Source organism: Typha latifolia, chromosome 4 (assembly GCF_019914945.1).
Source record: "Typha latifolia isolate L0001 chromosome 4, TyphaL0001v2, whole genome shotgun sequence".
Classification (NCBI taxonomy): domain Eukaryota; kingdom Viridiplantae; phylum Streptophyta; class Magnoliopsida; order Poales; family Typhaceae; genus Typha; species Typha latifolia.
Window position 1 is genome coordinate 15,171,431 of NC_133089.1, and position 21,449 is coordinate 15,192,879.

At 34.8% G+C, this 21,449-nt stretch overlaps 1 protein-coding gene across 3 annotated transcripts; it reads left to right on the forward strand.

Annotated features, from left to right (window-relative positions):
- The first annotated feature begins 374 nt into the window (after positions 1-374).
- On the forward strand, positions 375-21,336 carry LOC140787685 (uncharacterized). 3 transcript variants are annotated; one of them, XM_073136748.1, is made up of 21 exons: positions 375-500; positions 1,213-1,375; positions 1,463-1,535; positions 1,622-1,744; positions 2,706-2,875; positions 5,511-5,660; positions 7,667-7,795; positions 9,741-9,798; positions 10,142-10,455; positions 11,656-11,787; positions 12,571-12,699; positions 12,862-12,948; positions 13,165-13,290; positions 14,589-14,700; positions 14,781-14,915; positions 16,559-16,693; positions 17,589-17,752; positions 17,901-18,041; positions 20,090-20,419; positions 20,750-20,939; positions 21,046-21,336. In XM_073136748.1, exons 2-20 carry the CDS (start codon positions 1,319-1,321, stop codon positions 20,870-20,872), a joined length of 2,688 nt encoding a protein of 895 aa, XP_072992849.1. In that variant the 5' UTR covers positions 375-500; positions 1,213-1,318; the 3' UTR covers positions 20,873-20,939; positions 21,046-21,336. The 3 variants fall into 3 exon arrangements, with proteins under 3 accessions (XP_072992849.1, XP_072992852.1, XP_072992850.1); XM_073136749.1 differs by having other exon boundaries at positions 410-500; positions 1,282-1,375; XM_073136751.1 differs by lacking the exon at positions 17,589-17,752.
- Positions 21,337-21,449: the final 113 nt, after the last annotated feature.

Here is a 21,449-nt window from a genome sequence, read left to right on the forward strand (position 1 = left end):
TTTTCCCCTCCACTACTCAAAGTCTCAGTCTCTATCAGCCCTGAATACCTTCCTTTGTTTTCCACAAAGCTAAGAAACTGGATCAAAGACATGGCCTTTCTCCCAACCTATAGGCTATAGCAAGGTGGTTGGTTACCTTTCACTGGCTTAAGTGTGTCGTGCCAGTACTTTTTATTATCGATGAATGATCTGTGCACTGTGCTACTAAACTCTCGGAAAATCATAGTCGAGTCCCAATGGCGCCGCCGCCGCCGCCGCCGCCGCCGCCGCAAGGTGGCCTATCGCCATGGCGGGCCGCCTGACAGCCAAAAGACCGCCTTATCGGATTGGAAACGGGTCGAATATAACCAATTAAAATTAACTAACCGTTAACCCTCATATAAAACGAAAAATCACTGCTCTCCTCTCCGCTGCTCTCCTCTCTCTATCGTTAGAAGCTTAAACCCTAAAACATCAAAACCCTAACGGCGACGAAGTGCGAGTGCGGCAACGGAAACAGCGTGCGTCCTCTTTCCCGCTTTCTCTCACTCTCTCTCACTCTCTCTCTTACTCTCTCACACCGAACTGTTTTTTTTTCGTTATTTTCAATTTTCGGTCTTAAATTCTTAGTCTGTTAATTCTTATTACTTAATAGGTTATGCTAGGCAGTTAGAGAAATTAATTGAAGTAATTAACTAATTATCGATTGTGTTTACATTTTTCACTGTTAATCAATAATCAGTTAATCTGTTGAATTATTCGTTAGTTTTTATTTTTTTTCTTAATCTGTTAATTTGTTAATCAATAATCTGTTGAATGTTGATTGCTAATCTATTATTCTGTTGGTTGTTAATTTTCTTAATCTGTTTATGTTGAATGTTTTTCGAAGGAAAATGTGTTAATTACTTAATCTATTGATTAACAGTGAATTAACTTTTGGTGTTAGTCTGTTTTTGTTGAATTAGTGAATTACTGAAACAAGGAATTAGTTAATTAGTTATTAGAGTGGTATTGTGAATTACTGAATTAACTAGAGGAAGTAATCGGCAATTAGTTACTGGTTACTGTTTTAACTTTTTAGTTTTTACTGGAGGAACTAAAACAGTAATTAGTTACTGATTTTGTATATACTAAATTGGTTTCAACTTATATATAAGTGTATAATTTATATTACATATCTGCATTATATATGTTTAATTACTTATTTATTATCTTTTATATTAAAAATGCTAGACCATTTTGTCACCCGTTTTGTCGCCCACCTTCCGCCTAGGTGGTGGGGTGATCGCCTGCCACCCTCAGCTGCCTTTCAGAACATTGCTACATATATGCACACAGAATGGTGCGATCAAAATCTAGTAATTCCAAGAAGCCGAAGCGTGGCGTCGATTTCAAGGTACAATTTTTTCTTTTATTCTCTCTATTTATAGCATCTCCTTAGTCTTTCTTCTCGAATCTAAACGATTTATTGCATGATTTCCAGAAAATAAAGCATAAGATTGGGCGGAAACTGCTCCCGCCGAAGAATTCAACCAATACCCAAATCAAATCCAAAGGTTTTGTATTATATCCTTTTGCATGTTTGATTCTAAGAATTTGGGGTGGTTTGGCTTAATGCTTGCGTGACGGTTTATTCGGGCAGCAATCGTTCTCCCGGAGCAGAGCATATCGGTTGAGAGACGGGGTATGGTGGTGGACAAGAGGGGGTTGACGCTTCAAGAACTTCTCAAAAAGACATCACATCGCAATCCAAAGATGCGGAGAGGTTGTCAGAGTTCTTAATTATCTAGTTTCTGGTGCTTCTTGCGTAGACATTTTAGTTTATTATAGTTTACTTCTTTGTCCACAATATTCTAGCTCCACAGTCCCACAGCATTTTCGCCCTTTAAATGCCACACTACAATAGTTGTGGGTTAGAAATATGTTTTGGGGCTAGAGCGGCCGCCTTAGAGGGTAGCAATTAGTCATGGCGGCTCATTTTACCACTTTGAGTGCAACTAATAGTAACTAAATTATTTTCCTCATTTTCTCAATTTATTTACAAAGATTCAATTGTGTCTACTAACTAAAATTCAATCTGTACTTAAAAGATCTTTATCTGAATTTATTATCTTGTTATAGTAAATTTCTTTGAAATTTGTAATTGTGATAGCTTTTTACACTAGTGTATCTTGGGTACACATTTTAATTCTTTTTATTGGGGTGATAATCAGGTTGGGTTAGCTGGGTTTGAGTCAGGTCACGATAGTGCCAACACGAACATGAGCTGTTCATTAAATATTTTAAAATTTCTAAACATGACTTGTTTACTGAACGGGTTACATGGGTCATAAATACTTTATAGTGTGACACAAATTATTTAAATTTATGTAAGTTATTTGAGTTTGTTTATTCGTATTATAAATGGATTGTTCAAGTAATAAACAAGTTTTTTGGATCATAATTGGATTATCGCATCATAGATAGGTTGGTAGGTCAGGTCACAAATGAGTTGGGGTAATGAACACAAACACGACTTGTTTAATAATCATATTAGGTCGGGTCAAAAATTATCACCCTTATTTCTTGTAGTTTACTTATTTGTCAATAAATTTCTAGTTCCATGTCATATTGACATTATTTTCTTTTTGTCCTCCATTCTTGATTAAATTATGGACATTTATTGCTGTGTAATCGCAAAGTTTGATGGATTTTTCTTTCTTATGCTGCTCTTTTAACTTTTGAAGATGCACTAAATGGTATAAAGGAGATAATTCTTAAGGATCCTTCAAAGCTTAAACCCCAAGTTGTTTCCATGATGGAGAAGTTAAATCAGCTCATACATGATAATGATGGAGCAGTTCGTGACACCTTCTTCAACCTTTTGAGAATTGTCATCTTTCCATCTCTTAAGGGGGTATGTTTCCTTTCAGTACTATTACCTGCAATACTTGAAGCAAAAGGAAATGCTTGTTAGGATTATTCCTAATTGATCTTTTGATATAACCTAGTCATTGTTCTTTATGCCTTGACCAACAAGAATAGATGCATCCCATTTAGTACAAGCTAGAACTCTTTACATTCATACTCCATCCTTTTCCATTATCTTCTGTTGCACCTTATTTAATTGATGTTATTTTCTGCATGAAATATGCATGTCAAAGCAAAGTTACTGATAGTGCATCTAGAACCATTACTGTACATAATTAACTCGATGTGAAGTGGAAGATACTAATGATTTTACAATGTTTTGCAATCTTTGGAAGTAGAAACCCAAGCTCTAACAAATGCATGTTGTGATTAATATTGATTTGGCAATTGACTTTCCCACGTAATATATTCACTCTTAAGCAGAAAGAAGAAAGAGAGAATCACTTGATTTTCTATTACTGCAACATGTTAGTTATTTGTCCAATTTGCTTCATTGGGTCCGAGGCATTTTTGACTTTTGAGGTATTTGATAGGCATGTTGTTCATCATATGCTTACCATTTCCTTGCAGAGGACTATATCATATTGAGCCTTTTCTAGTAAAGTCATGAGTATACCAATTCTAACTTCAATTGAAGCATTCCCATCGCCCTCCCAGTTTGCAGTTTTTTTTCTGGAAGTTCCAATCGCTGTTGACTATGTTCTAACCATTGTATGGACACTAATCTTCAACATACCTTTTGAGAAAGGTCTAGCTGCTGTGATTGTTTTCAGTAATTTTTTTCTCCATAGATGGCATCAGAGATGATACCGGAGATGAATTGGAAAGCACCATCTAACTTTCAACTTATAGTTTACTTTGCGAGTTATTAAAACCCTTATTCGTAGCTATGGAGAATTCTCCTCTTTGTACAAAAATTAGATGAAATGCTACTATGCCTACATGGACATCTTTAGTTATTTTGAATTAGCCTCCTACTTGTTGATAACCTGTTTATATAGGCAATTGATGGGTTGTCCTAAATGAAATTAGTTTTGTCTAGCGTCCAATTTGCTGTGACAACTGGGTTCACGTGTCCATTGCTGTGGTAACTGGGTTCACGTGTCCATTGCTGTGCTACTACGATACATTACCCTAATTTATTGGATGAGCTACAAAGAGTTTCATATTAGTCATGAAAACTGATGGATAAAAATAAGGACTGCAAATTTATATCTACTGGCTTAGGTTAAGAGACTTAGTGGCCTCTAATGATGGAATATTGTGAAGGACTTACTATCTTCACTTCTGTGCACCAGTTGATGAGTTGCTGGTAGAGAATGAACTTGATGACTTATGGCAATTACACTGTAGTGCTTAACATAATAATGCAAAGCTATGATAAGGTGTTATGTTGATTTGCTTAATTTGGAGCTGGAATATCAGGAGAAGGAAAGTCACATGAGAATCAAGAGGGGATTACTCATATATTGGTAGTGATGACCCCTGGGTAATTCCACCAAGAAGGATGCAATTCAGCCACTGATTTCTCTATGGCTACCATGTTGTTATGCTACACTTTCTAGCCAACTAGATATGTGTAAAAATAAATAGAAGCATCAATACCTTATAGGGAGATCTATTAGGCCTCATCTTTCCACTTCCCATGGTCAACTGTGTAAGTGGTTGAAATTTTATTGATCATCTTCTTTTTGCAGGGACAACAAAAGCCACCGTCTTGATGCATAAATCTTGTAAGAGCTGACTTATTAAAATAGAATAGTTAGAAAAGTTCCGATTAACATTGCCATGATGGATATCAAGTATTTCTGAAGCATGGGAATTGTAGGAAATTAATGGAATAAAATTTTGGTATATTCATATGTATAAAAAATTTGCTAAGCTGTCTGTAAACTAAGATGAGACTCTGGCAGCCTGGGACAAATAGAGATGGGCCTATTGCCTACTTCCCCGTATATGTCGTTTGTTGTCAATAGGTTAGCATATTCCATCAAAACAAAACTCTTAGAAAAGTTTCAGTTAGATGTCGAGATGTATGGCAAGTATCAAATATACTTAGAAAAGTTTTGGTTAATGGCCTACTCTCTCTATGTTACCTCCTCTTTCCATGACTTGTGGGCAAAAGGTTAGCGTATAGAAAACTTTACAAGATCGTCTTTGAGGTTGTTACTTGATATGGCAATAAGTCTTGCCCCACGCATCTAAGAGGTCATGGGTTGAACTCTTGAAAACAACTTACTAATAAATAATGGTAAGGCAGCAATTATCTCCCTTCTCACACACCCTGTTTGGAGCCTTGTGCATTAGGATCATTTTTTTAATTATTTTAGTAGATCCCATCTTTATTGGAATTGGAAGCCTGGGCTTCCCTCTTTTTTATTATATGAGATATCTTCCTATAAGCTTGCTTATGATGAACAGAACTTATTTGCTTCTCTTCTATTCCTGGTGTTTTAAGTTACCTATGTCTCTACCCATTCACTTGCTAATTAATGATTAGCTTGACTATCGTTATATTTCAAATCCGATGTTTTTTCAAGTTCCTTTTCTTATCTTTGTAATATTAAATCATATTCGATGTCCACTAAGTCGTTCCTAACATTCCTACCTCCTTTCTGCAGGGAATTCCAGGGGACATGATTCCGCTGCTGATGGACCGTAGTTTGCATGCAATGACACATCTCTCAGTGGATATACGACTTATGGCTTTCAAATTTCTTCAACTTGTTATTCATAACCATCCGATATCCTTTTTCCACCATGCTGAGAGGGTTTGTACAAGCTTTAGTATAAGTTTGTGCAGTTTTATCTATTACTTTTGTGGATGTGTTAAACACATTTCTTGTGGTGTTGATTGTCTTAAAAGGTTATTTTGTTTGACAAGTCTGTCTTAGTGCAAGCATAACACAGGTTGATGATTAATCCTACTTGATATTATGGTGTATAATTTGAATAAGTTTGAATAAGCATTCACTTTATTATGTGAATTGGTCTGCATGATATGCTTATTGTTACAAACTTCTCTGTTACATGGGCATTTTTAGGTGCTATATTCTGAGGATTGCATACCAGCAAAGAGCGCATGCTAAGTAATGAAACTGCAGGACATGCCACAGGCACACTGACCTTCAGACCATGGGCACCATGAATGGATTCCATAGCGGTAGTGTCCATGGTCATAAGGGGGAGAGGCCACAGATGGAGGGAGATGAGAGTTAAAGCAGTGCATGAGGAGGGAGAGAGAGCGAGGGTGCTAGAGGCCTATCATCGCGGATCAGAGACATAAGAGTTGGGGAAGAGTTATGGCTGAGGACTTAGGGTGTTCTTATCTATTTATATAAATGAGTGCCAAATTTGTTGTCGGAGTCGCTTGAAACCCACTAGGCGTTGAACTATGTGCTCCATATCTAGCACTGCTGCAGCAGTACAATATGCGTCCCTTTGTCCTGCTGCCATTAATGTGCTGGCATGATATGCACAAGTCAGTATGCTCGCCCATTACAACCAATGTCATAATACCAACAGTGTATCAAGTTTCTGATTGATGAATGTGCAACTACTCACCAGCATAGTGAATATCTCTCTACTTACTATTTGAATTACCTGAAAGCTTTTGTTAACTTGTCCTTGTTTGGTATTCCCTATTTCCTTTCTATTGTCTTCTACGGACCACATAGGTAGGCATGTTAGACATGGCCTTGCTGATTTACAGTAGATTCATAGATAGATTGATTTTTTAGTGACAATACTTGTCATGCTTTATCAATACTGTTATGTTTATTCTCATAATGTTTACTTTCAATCATGGCCTTGTAAAATAGGAATGCATATATGATATAAACATGGACATTTAATTTGCTTGTTGTTTCTGATTGTGTTAAATTGGGAATTAATGCACTTATCCAAGCATGCCAGATATTTCTTGGGTCTTCTTGTTACGTAAGAAGCATATAATTATAGTAGTCCTATTCTGACGTTACAATATTGTGATGTGTGATGTAATGTTCTGTAATTTATGTTCCTATAGCTTGGATTTGTTAACTATTATGCAACGATGGCTGTGCCAGTGGCACGTGCCATGCCATGCCACTAGCACGCATTTAACATAATTTGAATAAAAAATTTAGAATGTTTAAAGATATTTTTGGGTCTTCAGTATGTCAGTATTTGATTTTTGGTTTAAAAATGTATTAAAACCCACATTATAGTGTTTTATTTTTAGATTATTTTTGTAAATAATTTATTTATTTAAAAAAAAGTAATAGTCAAATATAAATATTATTCAAAACATAATATGATTGAATATATTTATTAAAATTAATATTAACAATTGAACATTCCATAATATGATTGAATACTCCATAATATAATTGAACACATAATACTATTCAACACATAATATTAATTAATAATTAGTTTAATAATTAAAATTAATATCTAGTTGAACGTAAAATGACGGGAAGGATCAAAGACTTTATTTGATGATGATAGATGAAAATAAAATTTTTATAAAAGAGGCTCCACATCGGCACGGAGACTAGCATGGCTTGGCATGAGGGTGTGCTAGTCGGCACACCCCATGCCAGATGTCGTGCCACCACCCGCATAGGGCGTGCCGATTGGCACGACCATCCTTGCTATTATGTTCTAATCATCATTGGTGAATAATATTGCTGTCGGTGTTTTTTTTTTATAAAGGCAGTTTGGATTGCAAGCAAGTGCTTTAGTTGATCAGTCACTTTTATGGATTGTTAACTATACAATTGCTCTCTTACAGGTTCTTGGCAACTATGTTCATATTTTAAAAGACAAGCAGATCTGTTTACAGGACAAGAGCAAACTCAAGAGTGCTCTTGGTGGGCTTGTTCATTGCCTCAATTTGTTGGCCAGTGAAACTATTGAACTGGTCTGTATCACATAATGAGTTGTTTGAACTACTTTTATTGTATACATTTTCTTTTCCATGATGCCTTCAGTAGTTAGTATCCTTCAAGTATTTGCTATTTCTCGCTTGCTCTGGAAGTCTAACATTCAGCTTATGTCTATAGCGATCTGTTTTCTTCATGCTCTTCGTTTGCATTTCCTGTAAGCAGTTGCATCCTGTAACCATCTTCTGTTAAATGATTTACTCCCATGCTATTATTCTGCTTATTGTATGTTAGATCTACAACTTGCTGCTATTGATTCGAATGTGAACTTGTTTGTATCGCTTTATTCTTTTTGTTAATATGTGGTGATCTTTTTGATTTCCTTCAAAGTTTTCTATTGCCATTTAGCTACTCTAATAGCTCTTGAAATGATGATCTGTTCATGCTGTCTTGTGATAATGGAGGCTACTAGTAGGAGATATACAAAATGCTTGATTTTTGCATATATTTCTAGTGGGAATTGTTTGGGTTTTGATGCTTTGGATATTTGGTTGTGGAAAGAGGGAAAATTTGCTCTCTGAAAACTTCAAATATGACTCATATAATTCTACTAGTAGTAGGCTGGAGTTCTATGCTTGCCAACTCTATGAGTAGTTTAAGACTTTAAGGTGATGACTAAAGGTTCTTGTCACCATTAGATATTAAGTAGATGATGAACCTGTGGTCAAGTAGGTTCTTGTCACCAATAGATATTAAGTTTTGAACAGTGAATTTGAAAATGGTGCATAGTCTAAAAAGACATCACTATGTTCAAATGTTCTGACTTTGACTTATCATTGCCATTTTTTCCATGAGTTGTTTTATTCTTGTGCTGAAGGTGTTAAAAATTGATGTACCTTTTAAGATCTCTTCTATCCCATGTTTAATAACATTCTCATCTCCTTTGGACAAATTACTTGTTTTAAATAATGAGGATCTTTTATTCCATAAAGTTTAGAAACAAAATCATGAGATGAAGTAACTCGATATTAGATCAATCAAGATCTACTTGACATTGTACAAAAACCATATTTAGATGGATGGAGGACCTTTCATGTGAATGGCCTGATGTACACAGCTGCCTTATCCTTTGAGTGAAATTTAGGTCAAATTTCTGTTTCTTTTGAAGATGTTTGTGCTCCGTACTTCAACGTCTCCCCTCATCGTCTTCTCCATTCTTTGGCGGAAGTATTACTTTAACATGCTAACTGTGAGTATGCTCATCAAAGGCTATGTCCTACTCCATAAGTCCTAATTTTCCTCAGCAGTCCCCAAAAGTTCATGGAGCATTAACTCAATAATTTAAGTTAATAACTTTATTAATTCTTCTTATCTTATGTGGTAATACCTCTTTCAATTAGTCTTCAATAGGATATGGTGTATAAGTACTAGTCCGACCACCAGAAGAGCCATTGAAGGTTCAATATTCATAAATCATATAGTGTGTAAGTCCTAATTCTCTCTTGTCGTTTTTATGAGAATGTTCATCTGATAGAAAACCTCACTAAAGGGTTCAATGACCACATCTAGTCTGCATTAGTGTAGTGACAAATTAAATTAGTAGAATATGTTGGTTTCTCCTTATCATCTCTATCTCAATGATCTTTGAACCTAGCTTAATTTCGTTGGTGACCTCCAGTCCCAATCTTTTACTATTTCATATTTTTTCGTACATATCTTATTTACTTTCAAACTTGCAAAGTCCATTTGATGTTAATGCCTCATTTTAAAATTGCTAATTCCTCATGTGCTTCAAAGTTCAAACATGGTTAGTTGCAAAAATGAATAGTTTGTTCCCTCTTCTTTAGTCGGATAACTTGCTCAACTCTTTCGTACCTGCAGATTTAGAGAAAGAATTTTGTTCAGTCAAAATGTTTATATACATGTTTTCTACTGTCATTTAATTTGCTTTATGATCCAATTTCCTTTTAAAATTTTTTGCAGAATAGAAAAGCACCTGACTGGATGACGCGCATGTTTGTCAAATTCGAAAATCAGCAAGGTAGTATTATATTGTTCTTTTCTGTGACATCTCTTGTTATCTTTTCATCTTCCAGTATTCTTTTCTTGTATTATTGGTGCATCATGTGTTAAAACCTAGTTAATCCAAGTTTTCTTGTTCCTTCTAAAGAGTAAAAAGAATCATTAAATATGAAAATCTCTGTTTATCAATGACTGTTTGTCTATTGCGATTCACTTGCTACTCCCTTGAGACGACCCGTTAGTATGGCTGTCATGTTTGTTCCAGCTAATTGTCTGCATTATCATTATGATTTTTTTTCCTCTTTCTCTTTCTGCTTGTTATTATTATGTCTTACTTTCCTCATGTTTGCTTAATTTTGTAGGATTTTTTTCTGTAGTCAAGAAACTTGAAGATCTCATTCCAGTCCTGGTCAACTGTTTTAGAGAATCCTCTTCATTTCATGTAACAACAGATAGTTGCGATCAATCATTTGAATATATGCTATCAACTCTTCAATGCATAAATCGGGCTTCAAGAATATTGGGTTATGTTATAAAGAAATATCAACATGATGATTCTCAGATTTATTGTTTTAAGTGTTACAATCCTGACTTGTTGCGGAGTAATATCTTGCTGCACTTACCGAAATTACAGACAACATTTCCTTTCGGTCAAAACCATAAATCCAGTGAAAAGGTTTGTTGTTTTTTTTTCCAACTGATATTTGCTTACATCCTTTTTGTTGCCAAATGCTTATTTGAATTCACAGATAGCTGCCATATGTTACTGTGTGTGCCACTTCATTTTGTCAGAATGCATTTGTGCCCTTGGAAGTGTTTTTACCCTCATATAATGTACTGAATTAATCATTATACTGACAAACATCATTCCCTACATTAGGAGCTTTCATCCTTCTCTACCTTCATCTAGACCCTATGCATTTTTAGGAATTTTGGATGTTGGTCCTGGCTGCATGAGTCTAGTTGCAAGAATAAGGTAAATGTTAAGCGGCTTATAGATTTCATATGAAAATCTTCTGCTTAATTTTCTCTGGCCCACAGTTATCATGGTAGATCCTTTACTAGTGAACTTTCTAAAGAAATTGTTTCTTTTTGCAAACCGTTGTATCCCTTATGCATTAATAAATAATGCACCCGCACCCATTTATCAAATATGTGTGATGCTAATCTACTCCGATAATAAGCTTATACACAATCTGACTAGGCCCATATGCAAGGACTCTTTTCACCTTGCTAGTTGTGACCCTTCAGGAAAAAGGAAAGAAACCAAGATATAACAGTTCATGCATGTATACTCTCTTTCTAGTTTTTCATTTAAGCACCTGATAGCTATGCTGCTTTCTCTCCTCAATAATATATAGGTATTTATTATATTTATTTATTTATTTATTTATGTGTGTACATATGCATGTAAGTATGTATAGAAAGAGAGTGAGAGAGGAGGGAGAGAGAAAGAGGAGGATGAATTAATGATTCTAAATGCTCAAAATTTTGAGGAGATTTTTACAACTGGTGACGAAAGGTAGGAAGATTTAGTAGGAAAGACAAATGGAAAAGGATCACTTAAGAGTTAGACTTCTGTGAACATGTTCCAAGATTTGAAGAATGTTAGTATGGTGTGGCTTTATCAGCTAAGTCACCTACTGATTTTCACAGACAATGTAATTCCCTTTGGAAGGGTTGCAAAGTTATGTGTCAATTTGGTTATACCTGTTAATTAGTTCTATTATGTTAGTCATGCACTGATGTTTTAATGTAACTACGTTTAAAATTTTCATGCATATGTGTTTACTTGTGATTTGTACTAGCTTTCAAACTGATGAGAATAATTGTTTGCTGCTTGACTTTGAACTGATTTTCTTGGGGTTATCTGCAGGAAGAGGCCAGATTTTTTGTCTTGAATGTCAGAGTTGCTGAGATGTTTTTGCACCTGAAAGAAATGATTGATGATGCCTCATTTATACCTGATCATTTTGTCGAGTTCATTGAGTTTTCTCTACTAAGAAAGGTCCTGTATGAGTATTCTTTACCTCCATGTTTAAATGTCTCCCTTTTCAGTTGTGTATATGATGTAACAAATTATTTCAGGGTGCTTCCTTGCTTATCTGAGATTTCTGGCTATGTTTTTCACTCCTGGTTTTAAATGTTGCCAAAGCAAGCAGTTCAACTTTTCAGCCTTTTAGAATCAATTTTACCAGTGATTTTTTCCTCTTCTGATTTATCTGTGGTTTTAGAATCTCAAGTTCTCAGCCCCTCTGTCTCTTACTCCATTGGAACACTCTATTTGTTGCACTGTAAACATATGAATCACAGAGTTTCTCCTACAAGTGCTTCTTATTTACACATTTAGCCAATGAAATTTAAAAAATTTCAAGGATTAAGTTGCTGGATATGACTCCTAGGAAATGTGTAAGTGTTTAATTTTTAAATGCTTTTTGATATAGTTATTCTTGAGTGTTTTGTAGAATGAGTTTATTTACAACCAACCATGGTTTGGCTTCATTACTTTTGGGACTTCTATTCTTGGAGTTGAAGGTAGGTTTCATCTCCAAAGGATGTCAATATTAGCATGTATAGGTTCTCAAGTATCTAAGTGAATTGCATTCATGTTGTTATTTGGGGACACAGGTTACTGGAACTTAAACATATCTGTGTAGAAATTAATGAAATTGTTGGATTCTAAATTCAACACTAGCAGATGATGCTTGCTACATTCAACCTGAATTTGGGGGTTGAAGATGGTTGAAAATTGTAGAAGTTAAGGCTGATTATCTCTATATTCCTCTGACAGGTTGGGGCATCTAGGAGTGATGAACCACTTCGTAAGGCATTTATGGAAAGGCATATAGCTTCATTGTTACCTTTTATGCCAGGGCTTATATCACAAATCACAGGGAGTTATCAGACACGATTGTTAGAGGTTTGACTTGCATTTTATGGTGAAGTTTTCTTACTATTGAGGTTCCAAATTTTCTTTTTCTTTGTACAAATATATAATATCTCATATTATAGAAGTAATCTTTACAATTTCTATGTAAAGAATATTCCTAATGCTAACTTACAAAAATAAGTACAATTGCAGGCCTTTACTAGTGCTTTTAAAGATTGTAAGGTCAACTGCAAACAAATATTGGGATATTTTTCTGTATTGGAAGAAATGATACTTCCTGTAAGTTCCACTGTTGTCACTCTTTACAAATTTTTGTCCTTGATTAGCCACAGTTGCTGTATGCAATGAATTTATCCATTTCTTATATATTTTTACAATAATTTCATTCATCTTCAATTATTTACCACAGGATCTTGTTACTGTAAGACCTATTCAGGTGAATTGACTTCTTATTAATGTCCTTGACACCAAATTTTCCTTAATTCTTATTGCAAGGACAAAGTTGACAAACTGCGTCTTGAAACCAACTGTCCATACCTGATGGACTATCAGATTGCTTGGGTAAAGGAGTTCCCTAGGATCTTATTTCAATTAGATGATTTACACCCCTCAATCTCCGAGGTATCGTTGCTTTACTCATGAACTCTTCTTTATCGTACTTCACAACCTTCATTTTGTTCACAACTTGTTATTATACTTGATTATTCCTGCAGTGCACTAAATTTTATCATCATAATGAAATAATCGTGGATTTAGTTGCAATAATTGTTAATGGTTGTGCCAGTAACACATGCCGAGCCAAATAGCCGATATCTTGTTGCCGTGGGAGCTTGCTGAGTGGCACACTAACACATCTACTGCATGCCTCAAATTTGCTTTTTAGAATATATATATATATATATATATATATATTAAAGCTTATATAAGTCTTTTATCCCTAGATAAATGATGTATTTTGTTAAGGCTATAAAGCTATAGTAATAGTCAAGTAGAAAAATAATTTAACACATAATATAACTAAATATATTCATTAATTGATAATGGTTCTGTAATTAAAAGCCAAAACTAGAGTAATTATTTTATGCTTTTAGTTTTCTTAATTCTAGTATATGTTTGTGGAACCTGTTGAAACTTTTGAAGCAACTCGTTTGCAGCTCACCTGGAATTACCTTTAAAATGTTTGGATGAACATCAGTGCATTGAAGTATATTTAGACAGCTAGATCTCTTTTGCACTCTGTAGAAATATTCTCCACTGTGTCTTGTATTTTTCCTAATCTTTCTTCTTACGACACCTTTTGAGTTAGTAAAGAATTTTAATGAGTGCTGGTTATCCAGCTGATTAGCCGTAATTTTAACCTATTGGCCTTTTACATGTTTAGATATATCCTGAAATTCTAAATTTGTCGTATCAGCTTTTTTCTTTTTTGATTGTTGATGATGTATCAGCTGCACTGCTTGAACCTGTAGGCTATAGCAAATTAGCAATGGCTCACCTTGGTTGATATAGTGGCCCTCATGATATCCAGACTATCTGCTATTAAGTATGACTTTAGGATCGAAGTCTATGAATTTGTGCATACTGCATACTTGTTCTAGTATTCAAGTACTCATTGCGATGCAGATAATGACTCCCAATGGGAACTGATGGACAATACTCTCACTTTTTCATGATTGCTAGCAAACTTTAAATCATATAATTATTTATGATGCAAATTATCATTCTAATATCAGTGTCAATCAGGCATTAAGTTAAATTGAATGTTCTACATCCCTGTTTTGCTCATGAATTTAGCATTCCAGGTGTAACACTCCTGTTTGTACTGTTTGTCTTCAGAGGGCACTGTCTGTGGTGACTGCTTATTTGCTTGATTGGACACTTCAATTGTCAACTTCCTTCATATATTGAATATATTGTAGGTAGCTTTGAAGGTTCTAAATCGATATGTTCAATTCGCTCGGCCAAACACTCCTCTCATGTTGGAAGTTGAAACCCTACAATTGACACTAAAAGAGTTTTATGATGTTAGAAGTAAGTGTACTTGAGAGCCATGTTGTACATGTGATTGTACGTCATTTGAGAAGGAAGTAACAATATCTGCTCGGCTGCAGCCATTGCAGGAACAGTTCATCACGGGCCTTTCGTAAAACTCCCTTATGATTGCCAGATTCTTGCTCTTTGTATCGTCAAAAACTATCTCAAATTGGATAAAGAATTTGTCGATGCATTGACTCGTTGTTGCGTATGTAAGTATATTTCTCCTTGATTGTACTACTGGCGCCTTCCTTCAGTTGCACTATAGACTATGAATTAGACAAATATCATTGACTATTTGTACTTGAAGATTGAAAAAGAATATCTTTAGAAACATCCAATGATTCTAATTGTTAGTCTTACCATCTAGATCTCATCTCTTTTTACTCCCCGTCATTTGATCATGAGCATGATGTCTTGTAGAGGAAAATCTAGGACAGACTAAAACTGTGTAATTTATCCTGCAAATATCCTTGTATTTGCAACACACATACAAAATCCACACATGCTCGAGTGCACAGACATAGAATGGAAGAACTACCTTAGTTGGGAGTAACTTCAGATTATTCTATTTATTTGACAGCAAAGTTCGTACTATTTGGAGGTCCCTAACAATTCATAAAGCTGAAGAAAATTGGATAGTTTTAGGACCATATATTATTATATGGTTTACACCCATATATTTAATATCATTATATCCTAAGAGATGTGAAAATAGAGATCATGATAAGGTGCGGATTTTTTTTTATAAGACTTATAGATTGGTGCACCAGTACCAATCAGCACACGACCACACACCATGCTTGTGGGCCTATCGGCACTGATACATGCGAATGTCTTGATACTCCCTCATGCCAACCCCTATTGACCTTTACTGACCTTGTGGAGACTTTGTTTCCACTTGTCTCATACTATTTGGCAAGAGGTGTGTTACCCCACGTTGATCTTGCTGGTTGGCATATGTTATACCACTAGCACGACAATTATTGATAAAATCCAGGTATTTCGTGCTGGTTGGCGTAGATTGTTTTAACAGGCACATACTATGCTGATGGGCCCGATGCCTCCATGTATTGAGCTAATTTGAAAATTAAGGAAAAATTGGGAAAACTAATAAAAGTTAGACCTTAATTGTTGTAAGATTCAATTAGATCTACTATATGTGGGTTGATCTTAACCTGTATTTTGCAATTATAGGTTGAAATCTTAGCTTGGGAAACGAAATTTGGGTTTTCTCCAGGTTTTGAGCCTAATTATGAAAATTCCGAAAAAATAGCAGGGTAATTATCAAATTGGAGTTTAATTGATCACTCAAGCATATCTATATCTAGATGTTGATCTAATTTGAATTAACACAGTTATGTCATCCAATTTGAATTAAATATCTCTACAACTTTTAGCTTTGAACTCTTTTATGCCTTGGCGATGATTTATATTTCTACTTTTACACAACATTGCATGTTGTTTCACTAATCTCTAGCTGAGGGTTTCAATTTATCCAAAGAAAGCTTTGGACTTGAAATATTGAATGTGGCAAGTTATTTAGAGTTCAATTTGTGTGCCCCAGAATCAGATTTTAGTGATTGGGCTTTTCAACCCACTTTATGTTTGTATATTTGTTTCTGTTTGTTAGCTTCTTTTCTTTTTCTCTTGTTAGCATTTCCTTGGTGAAGTATATGACAACTATAGTTTTCATGCCAATAGTAGGACAAGATTGATCTGCTTGTCTGAAAGTTGATGAACTTAAAGAAAGAAGTAGGGAGATCTAATCAGTTAATTTTCTCTAGTCAGTGGAAGCCACTCAAATATCTGATTTTTATATTTCTCATACTTTCTTGGCCATGTCTTAATGCAGATGGCGATTTGAATCCCCAACTTTTACTCAATATAATAGGTGATCTACAAGGATCATATAACACGGGCATAGTGCAGATTGCAGATCTGCTTAGTTTCTCGCTTGCTTTAATAGCACGATTTCATGTTTATCCTGGTAATCTCTTGACCATTTTGATTTTCTATTGTTCCTTTTTGTTGCTATAGTGGAATAAATTTTTCGTTTCTATCAATTTTCTCTTTAACTTTTTAAATCTAACCTATAAGAAATGATATGAAGTATGAAAAACAATTCATTATTTGACCATGTAGCAACTGCATAACCTACTCTTTTGATCAAGTTCTCAAGCTCTCTTATTGACTTCTATATACATATATATCCTGATATTTGCTCAACAATGAGATACACAAGGTCATTTCGTAATTTTATTTTGACAAAATCTATAATACATTTTGGAGAGCATAAACCAACTATTAACCAATATAATTTGCATCTTTATAATATGGAATTTCTGAGGATACATGCCTATATTGTGGTCACAGTGCACTTTTATGTTATCAGATATTTTAACGGTTAACTTTCGATCATGATTGTTGCATGCGGAACATATCACCTTTTTTGCTCCTGAAAGACTAACAGTTGTTATAGGAGTCTTTCACTTTTAAATGATTGGCTCCTCCAATTGTTCCACAGTAATGATGGTACTAATATTAGTATTTCATCCACATCCTGGAGATTAGCTTGATAAGTTATTGTGTTACGGTATGGCTAAAAGTTGCCTTTTAAAACTCTGGTGTCATTACTGGGGATGAAGATTCAGCAGTCCTGTGTGGCTTTGCAAAGTGCGGATTAGTTTCTTTTCTCTTATTTTATCTTGTCAAAAATTTTCCATACCGCAATGCATACTATGCTTTCTGGATTTCCCTTCGTTTCTTCAGTCTTTTCTGGATTTATTTCTTATACTAGGTTATTTCCTAATATAGATATAGAAGAAGTAAATGTGTTTCTTTCTATTCGAACACCTGTAATTTAAATTTTTCTTTCCATTCAGAAAATATTTTTTTTGGGGAGAAAGATCGGAATGTCTCCAATTCCTGGCTTTATAAGAAAGTATTGTGCAAGATTTTAGATTTTCTCCCGTTTCAAATGCGTCATGGGCCACACGTTGGGCCAGTGATTCTGCAGGAGCTGTGGAATGTTATAATTGATGAGTTTGTATGTAATCAAAACTTATTTTGTTGGGCTCATTAGTTTACTTTTTAGTCTTCAGATTCTCAGAAAGAACCGTCAGGATGAATGTCATGATGGTTTGCCCTGCTAATTTGGGATGTTTATTCATAGTATTTTGCCTCTTCTTTTTCAGTCAAAAAAGCCACCTTTAGAAAACGCATGGGGATTGCTGGCAACAATTATTAAACTTGATCGCCATACTACAAGAGTCTCGGATGAGAATATCCGCGAGCTTAGCAAGCAGATATCTGGCTACATGGTTGATGCAGCTTTTGTATGTATCAATTCTCCTCATACTGCCAATATTCTTGAAAATTTTCAGATAATGATACCTGTTAGAACTTAGAACAGTGATCAGACTTCTATTATCATCATTTAGTTTAATACATATTTTTGGCAGTTTGTAAGTTGTAGCATCTTTTCTACTTTAATAATACATATCTTATTTTTCTAGTTTGTAAGAGTGATACATACTACCAAGTTGTAAAACTAAGGAGGCTGGGTTGTATTTCCACGGATAAGTGAATGGGAGTGGTTTTTGCAAGTTCACATAATGGTTGAGCTTCAGTCTGGAATATCTGGTACAAATTAAATTCAGTGAAGGCAAATAACTTGGCTCGAGTATCACTATATACCTCTTGAGTTCTTTTATTTTGTCAAAATTATGATCTAATGTAAAACTTATTATGGATGGCCCTATACATTTTGTTTCGAATTTAAGGTTATCATTTAGAATTTTAGATAAAGAGCACCCCCAGACTTGTCCAGTCAGTTGGCAAAGATTTGATCAATGGAATATCTTCATAAACTTTATTATGATTAAGTTTTTGGGTTCGCGTGCTGGACAGCTGGACTGGCCGAAAAGGGTTCAATTGGTCTTGTTTTAATGCTCTTTGGTTCTGATTTAGGTTGCAGCGTTAATTAATCAAGCTCAAGCTTAGTGGTTGAGGTTATCTTCATTATTGCTCAAGCTCAAGCTTATTGTTTGAGGTGTTCCTGGAAAGCATATGGTTGAGTCACAAAGCCATCTATTTTTATGATTGCCATCTCATTGGCATGATTTTTTTTTTTGGTGTATTTGTGCACTCTTGTGCGTGGGTGAGGTTATCCTTTTTTTTAAAAAAATTAGAAGGAATTGAAAACTAGCCAAGAAATAAGCTATAATTCCCAACTCTTTGCTTGATCTAGTTAGGCAATGGTGAAGCATCAAGCATAAACTATTTGAAGTCAATTTCAAGAGTCCTGCCTTATTCAAATCTATTTAGAATTCCACTATTCCTATCCAATGTCCATCTATCAAGTTTACTCTGTCTCACATGTTGTCCATGGTAGCGATGAGGCAACAAAGCACATGCTATGCTGATTGAGTGTTGGTAAGGACTCATGGTAATGCAACACATCATGTACTATACAAATTAGGTTTTGTCAAAACACTAGCATGATAGCATCGATCATACACATACATACATATATATAGGTTAATTACACTTAGACATCTTGAATTATCACCATTTGTACATACTTCCTTTGAACTTTTTTTTGTGTTACTTCGGCTTCTTGAACTATTACAAATATTTCAAACGCCCTTTCTATTAGGTTTCTATTTACTTTTAGATCCATAAGATGTCGCATATAAGTCACATGAGTAACCGTATAACATGTTTACCCTTATATTTTGGAGGAAAGAAAAGAAATTTTAGTTTACTAAAATACCCTTACCTTCTTATGGGGCTATCTTGGTCTTTTTAGCTTTTTAGTTTGCAATGTCAGGGGGGTAAGATTTTTTTAATAGTTTACAGGGTATATGTGTCAAAAAATATTCATGTAAGTTATGTGGAAAATGGTAATAGTTCACGGGATCTAAGTGTAATTATCCTTATATGTATATTGTTGATTTGAAATTTCAAATTATTCTCTTTTTATACCTTTTCTATTGGTTCTATCATAGTAAAATGCTTATAATTATACCAAGGTGCACCTTCATAGACTTTGATATGTCTATTTAAACCAGCTTCTCTGCCGGCATCATTGTATGAGGCTATGAACATCATGCTGTCCTAGTACATTGTCTTTGCACTAGTGATAAAATAATCAACATTGATACAACAGTTAAATTGTATCCTGCCAATGCTTATTTTATTAGCAAAATGTTTCTTGTAAATAATGAGAAGCTCCTTATATAATTTGCTTCCATTATTACTGACTAGAATTCGTTGGTATTACTTTCTAAACATGTCCAACTACTAGCCTAGTTGAAGCTTTTTTTGCGCCATTTTGTTCCTGAGACATTTTCTGACCTTGTGTTTTGTTGCCTTGATGCAGTTTATGCCAGAAGACATTGACGTGGCTATTCAATCTGATGAGATCAAAATACTTGGGAAGGATATTTGGCCGTGCTTTCTGCTACTTCGCGAAAGTCACAAGCTTTTACATTTTGTCTTTGAGTTTCTTGATTCGATCATAATGGAATGGAGCTCCTCATTTCCATCTCGGTTTGATAGTAAATATGCACTGGAGCCATCAGCTCGCATTCGTGCAATCGGCTATATTTTCGTGTGTATGTGTCTACTTAATGATGCGAGACTCCTCAGAAATCTTCGGTTGAGTAAATTAGATATCGGAAATATCCTGCACAACATACGAAAGTTGCTGGTAAGAAGTAAAATTAGAATTACGAGTTTGTTGGGTATTATTTTCTTATATAACATGTCATAGCGCTTCCTTAGGGATGAAGGAACTAGTGAAAACATATGCTAATTTTAGCTAGAACCGTAGAGATCGTGATGGTTTTATTATGTTCTACATTTTGAGTTTGCATACACATCATTACATACTTATGTCAACTAGAAATTTCACTCACTTGTTTCAGAATCTAATTAAAATTAACTCCTTTTATCCCGGTGCAGACAGACTAAATCACCATGATCAAAATTAATTTATCCCGATAGACTGATTCAGTCATTTCTTGTGTACTTAATGCAGGACTCTAATAGATCTGACATGACATTTGAAGAAAAACATAAAATACAGAAGGCATTTGACCAACTGAAGACTAGAGTATGCGAAATGCAATGTTATGACGCAAGTGAGTTGGAAGGAGTTTAAGAAGTGCTTTGTGATGTGTAACGGTGAATCAGTCATTCTACTTGTTTCAGTTTGATGACCATGCCAGGTTTATCCTTTGATGCATGTTAATATTCAGAAAATTGGGCCTTTCATCAGTGCATTGGAAATATTGGTTCTGATGTGCTTCTTTTTCTTTCTCTTTGGCATTGCAGGTATAGAGAAAATAAATAAGACTTTTTTAAAGCCCTACTAGAGTCACGACTCTACTGATAGAGTAGGTTTCACAGAGATCATGTCAAGCCAATTTTTATCCTTTAGAGTTGGAAGTTGAACTTTTCTAACAAATTTTACTGAAATCTCTGTACATGTCTAGTTAGAAGCATTTTTTTTGTTAAGGCTGGACATTGAAATGCCCTCGTTGTATATAGATGGTCAATTTGCACTTCTTTGATTGGTCAAATATAATCAATCATCAATTCGTGCGATGCATTTGCATTCTTTTATGTTTCTTATTTGTACCTCATGTTCATGGTTAGACAGCATGCTTGCTTTCACAATTCCTGCCCTCAAAATGTTTTGTTATTTGACCTGAAAAAGGTGCAAGATCTTTATGAAT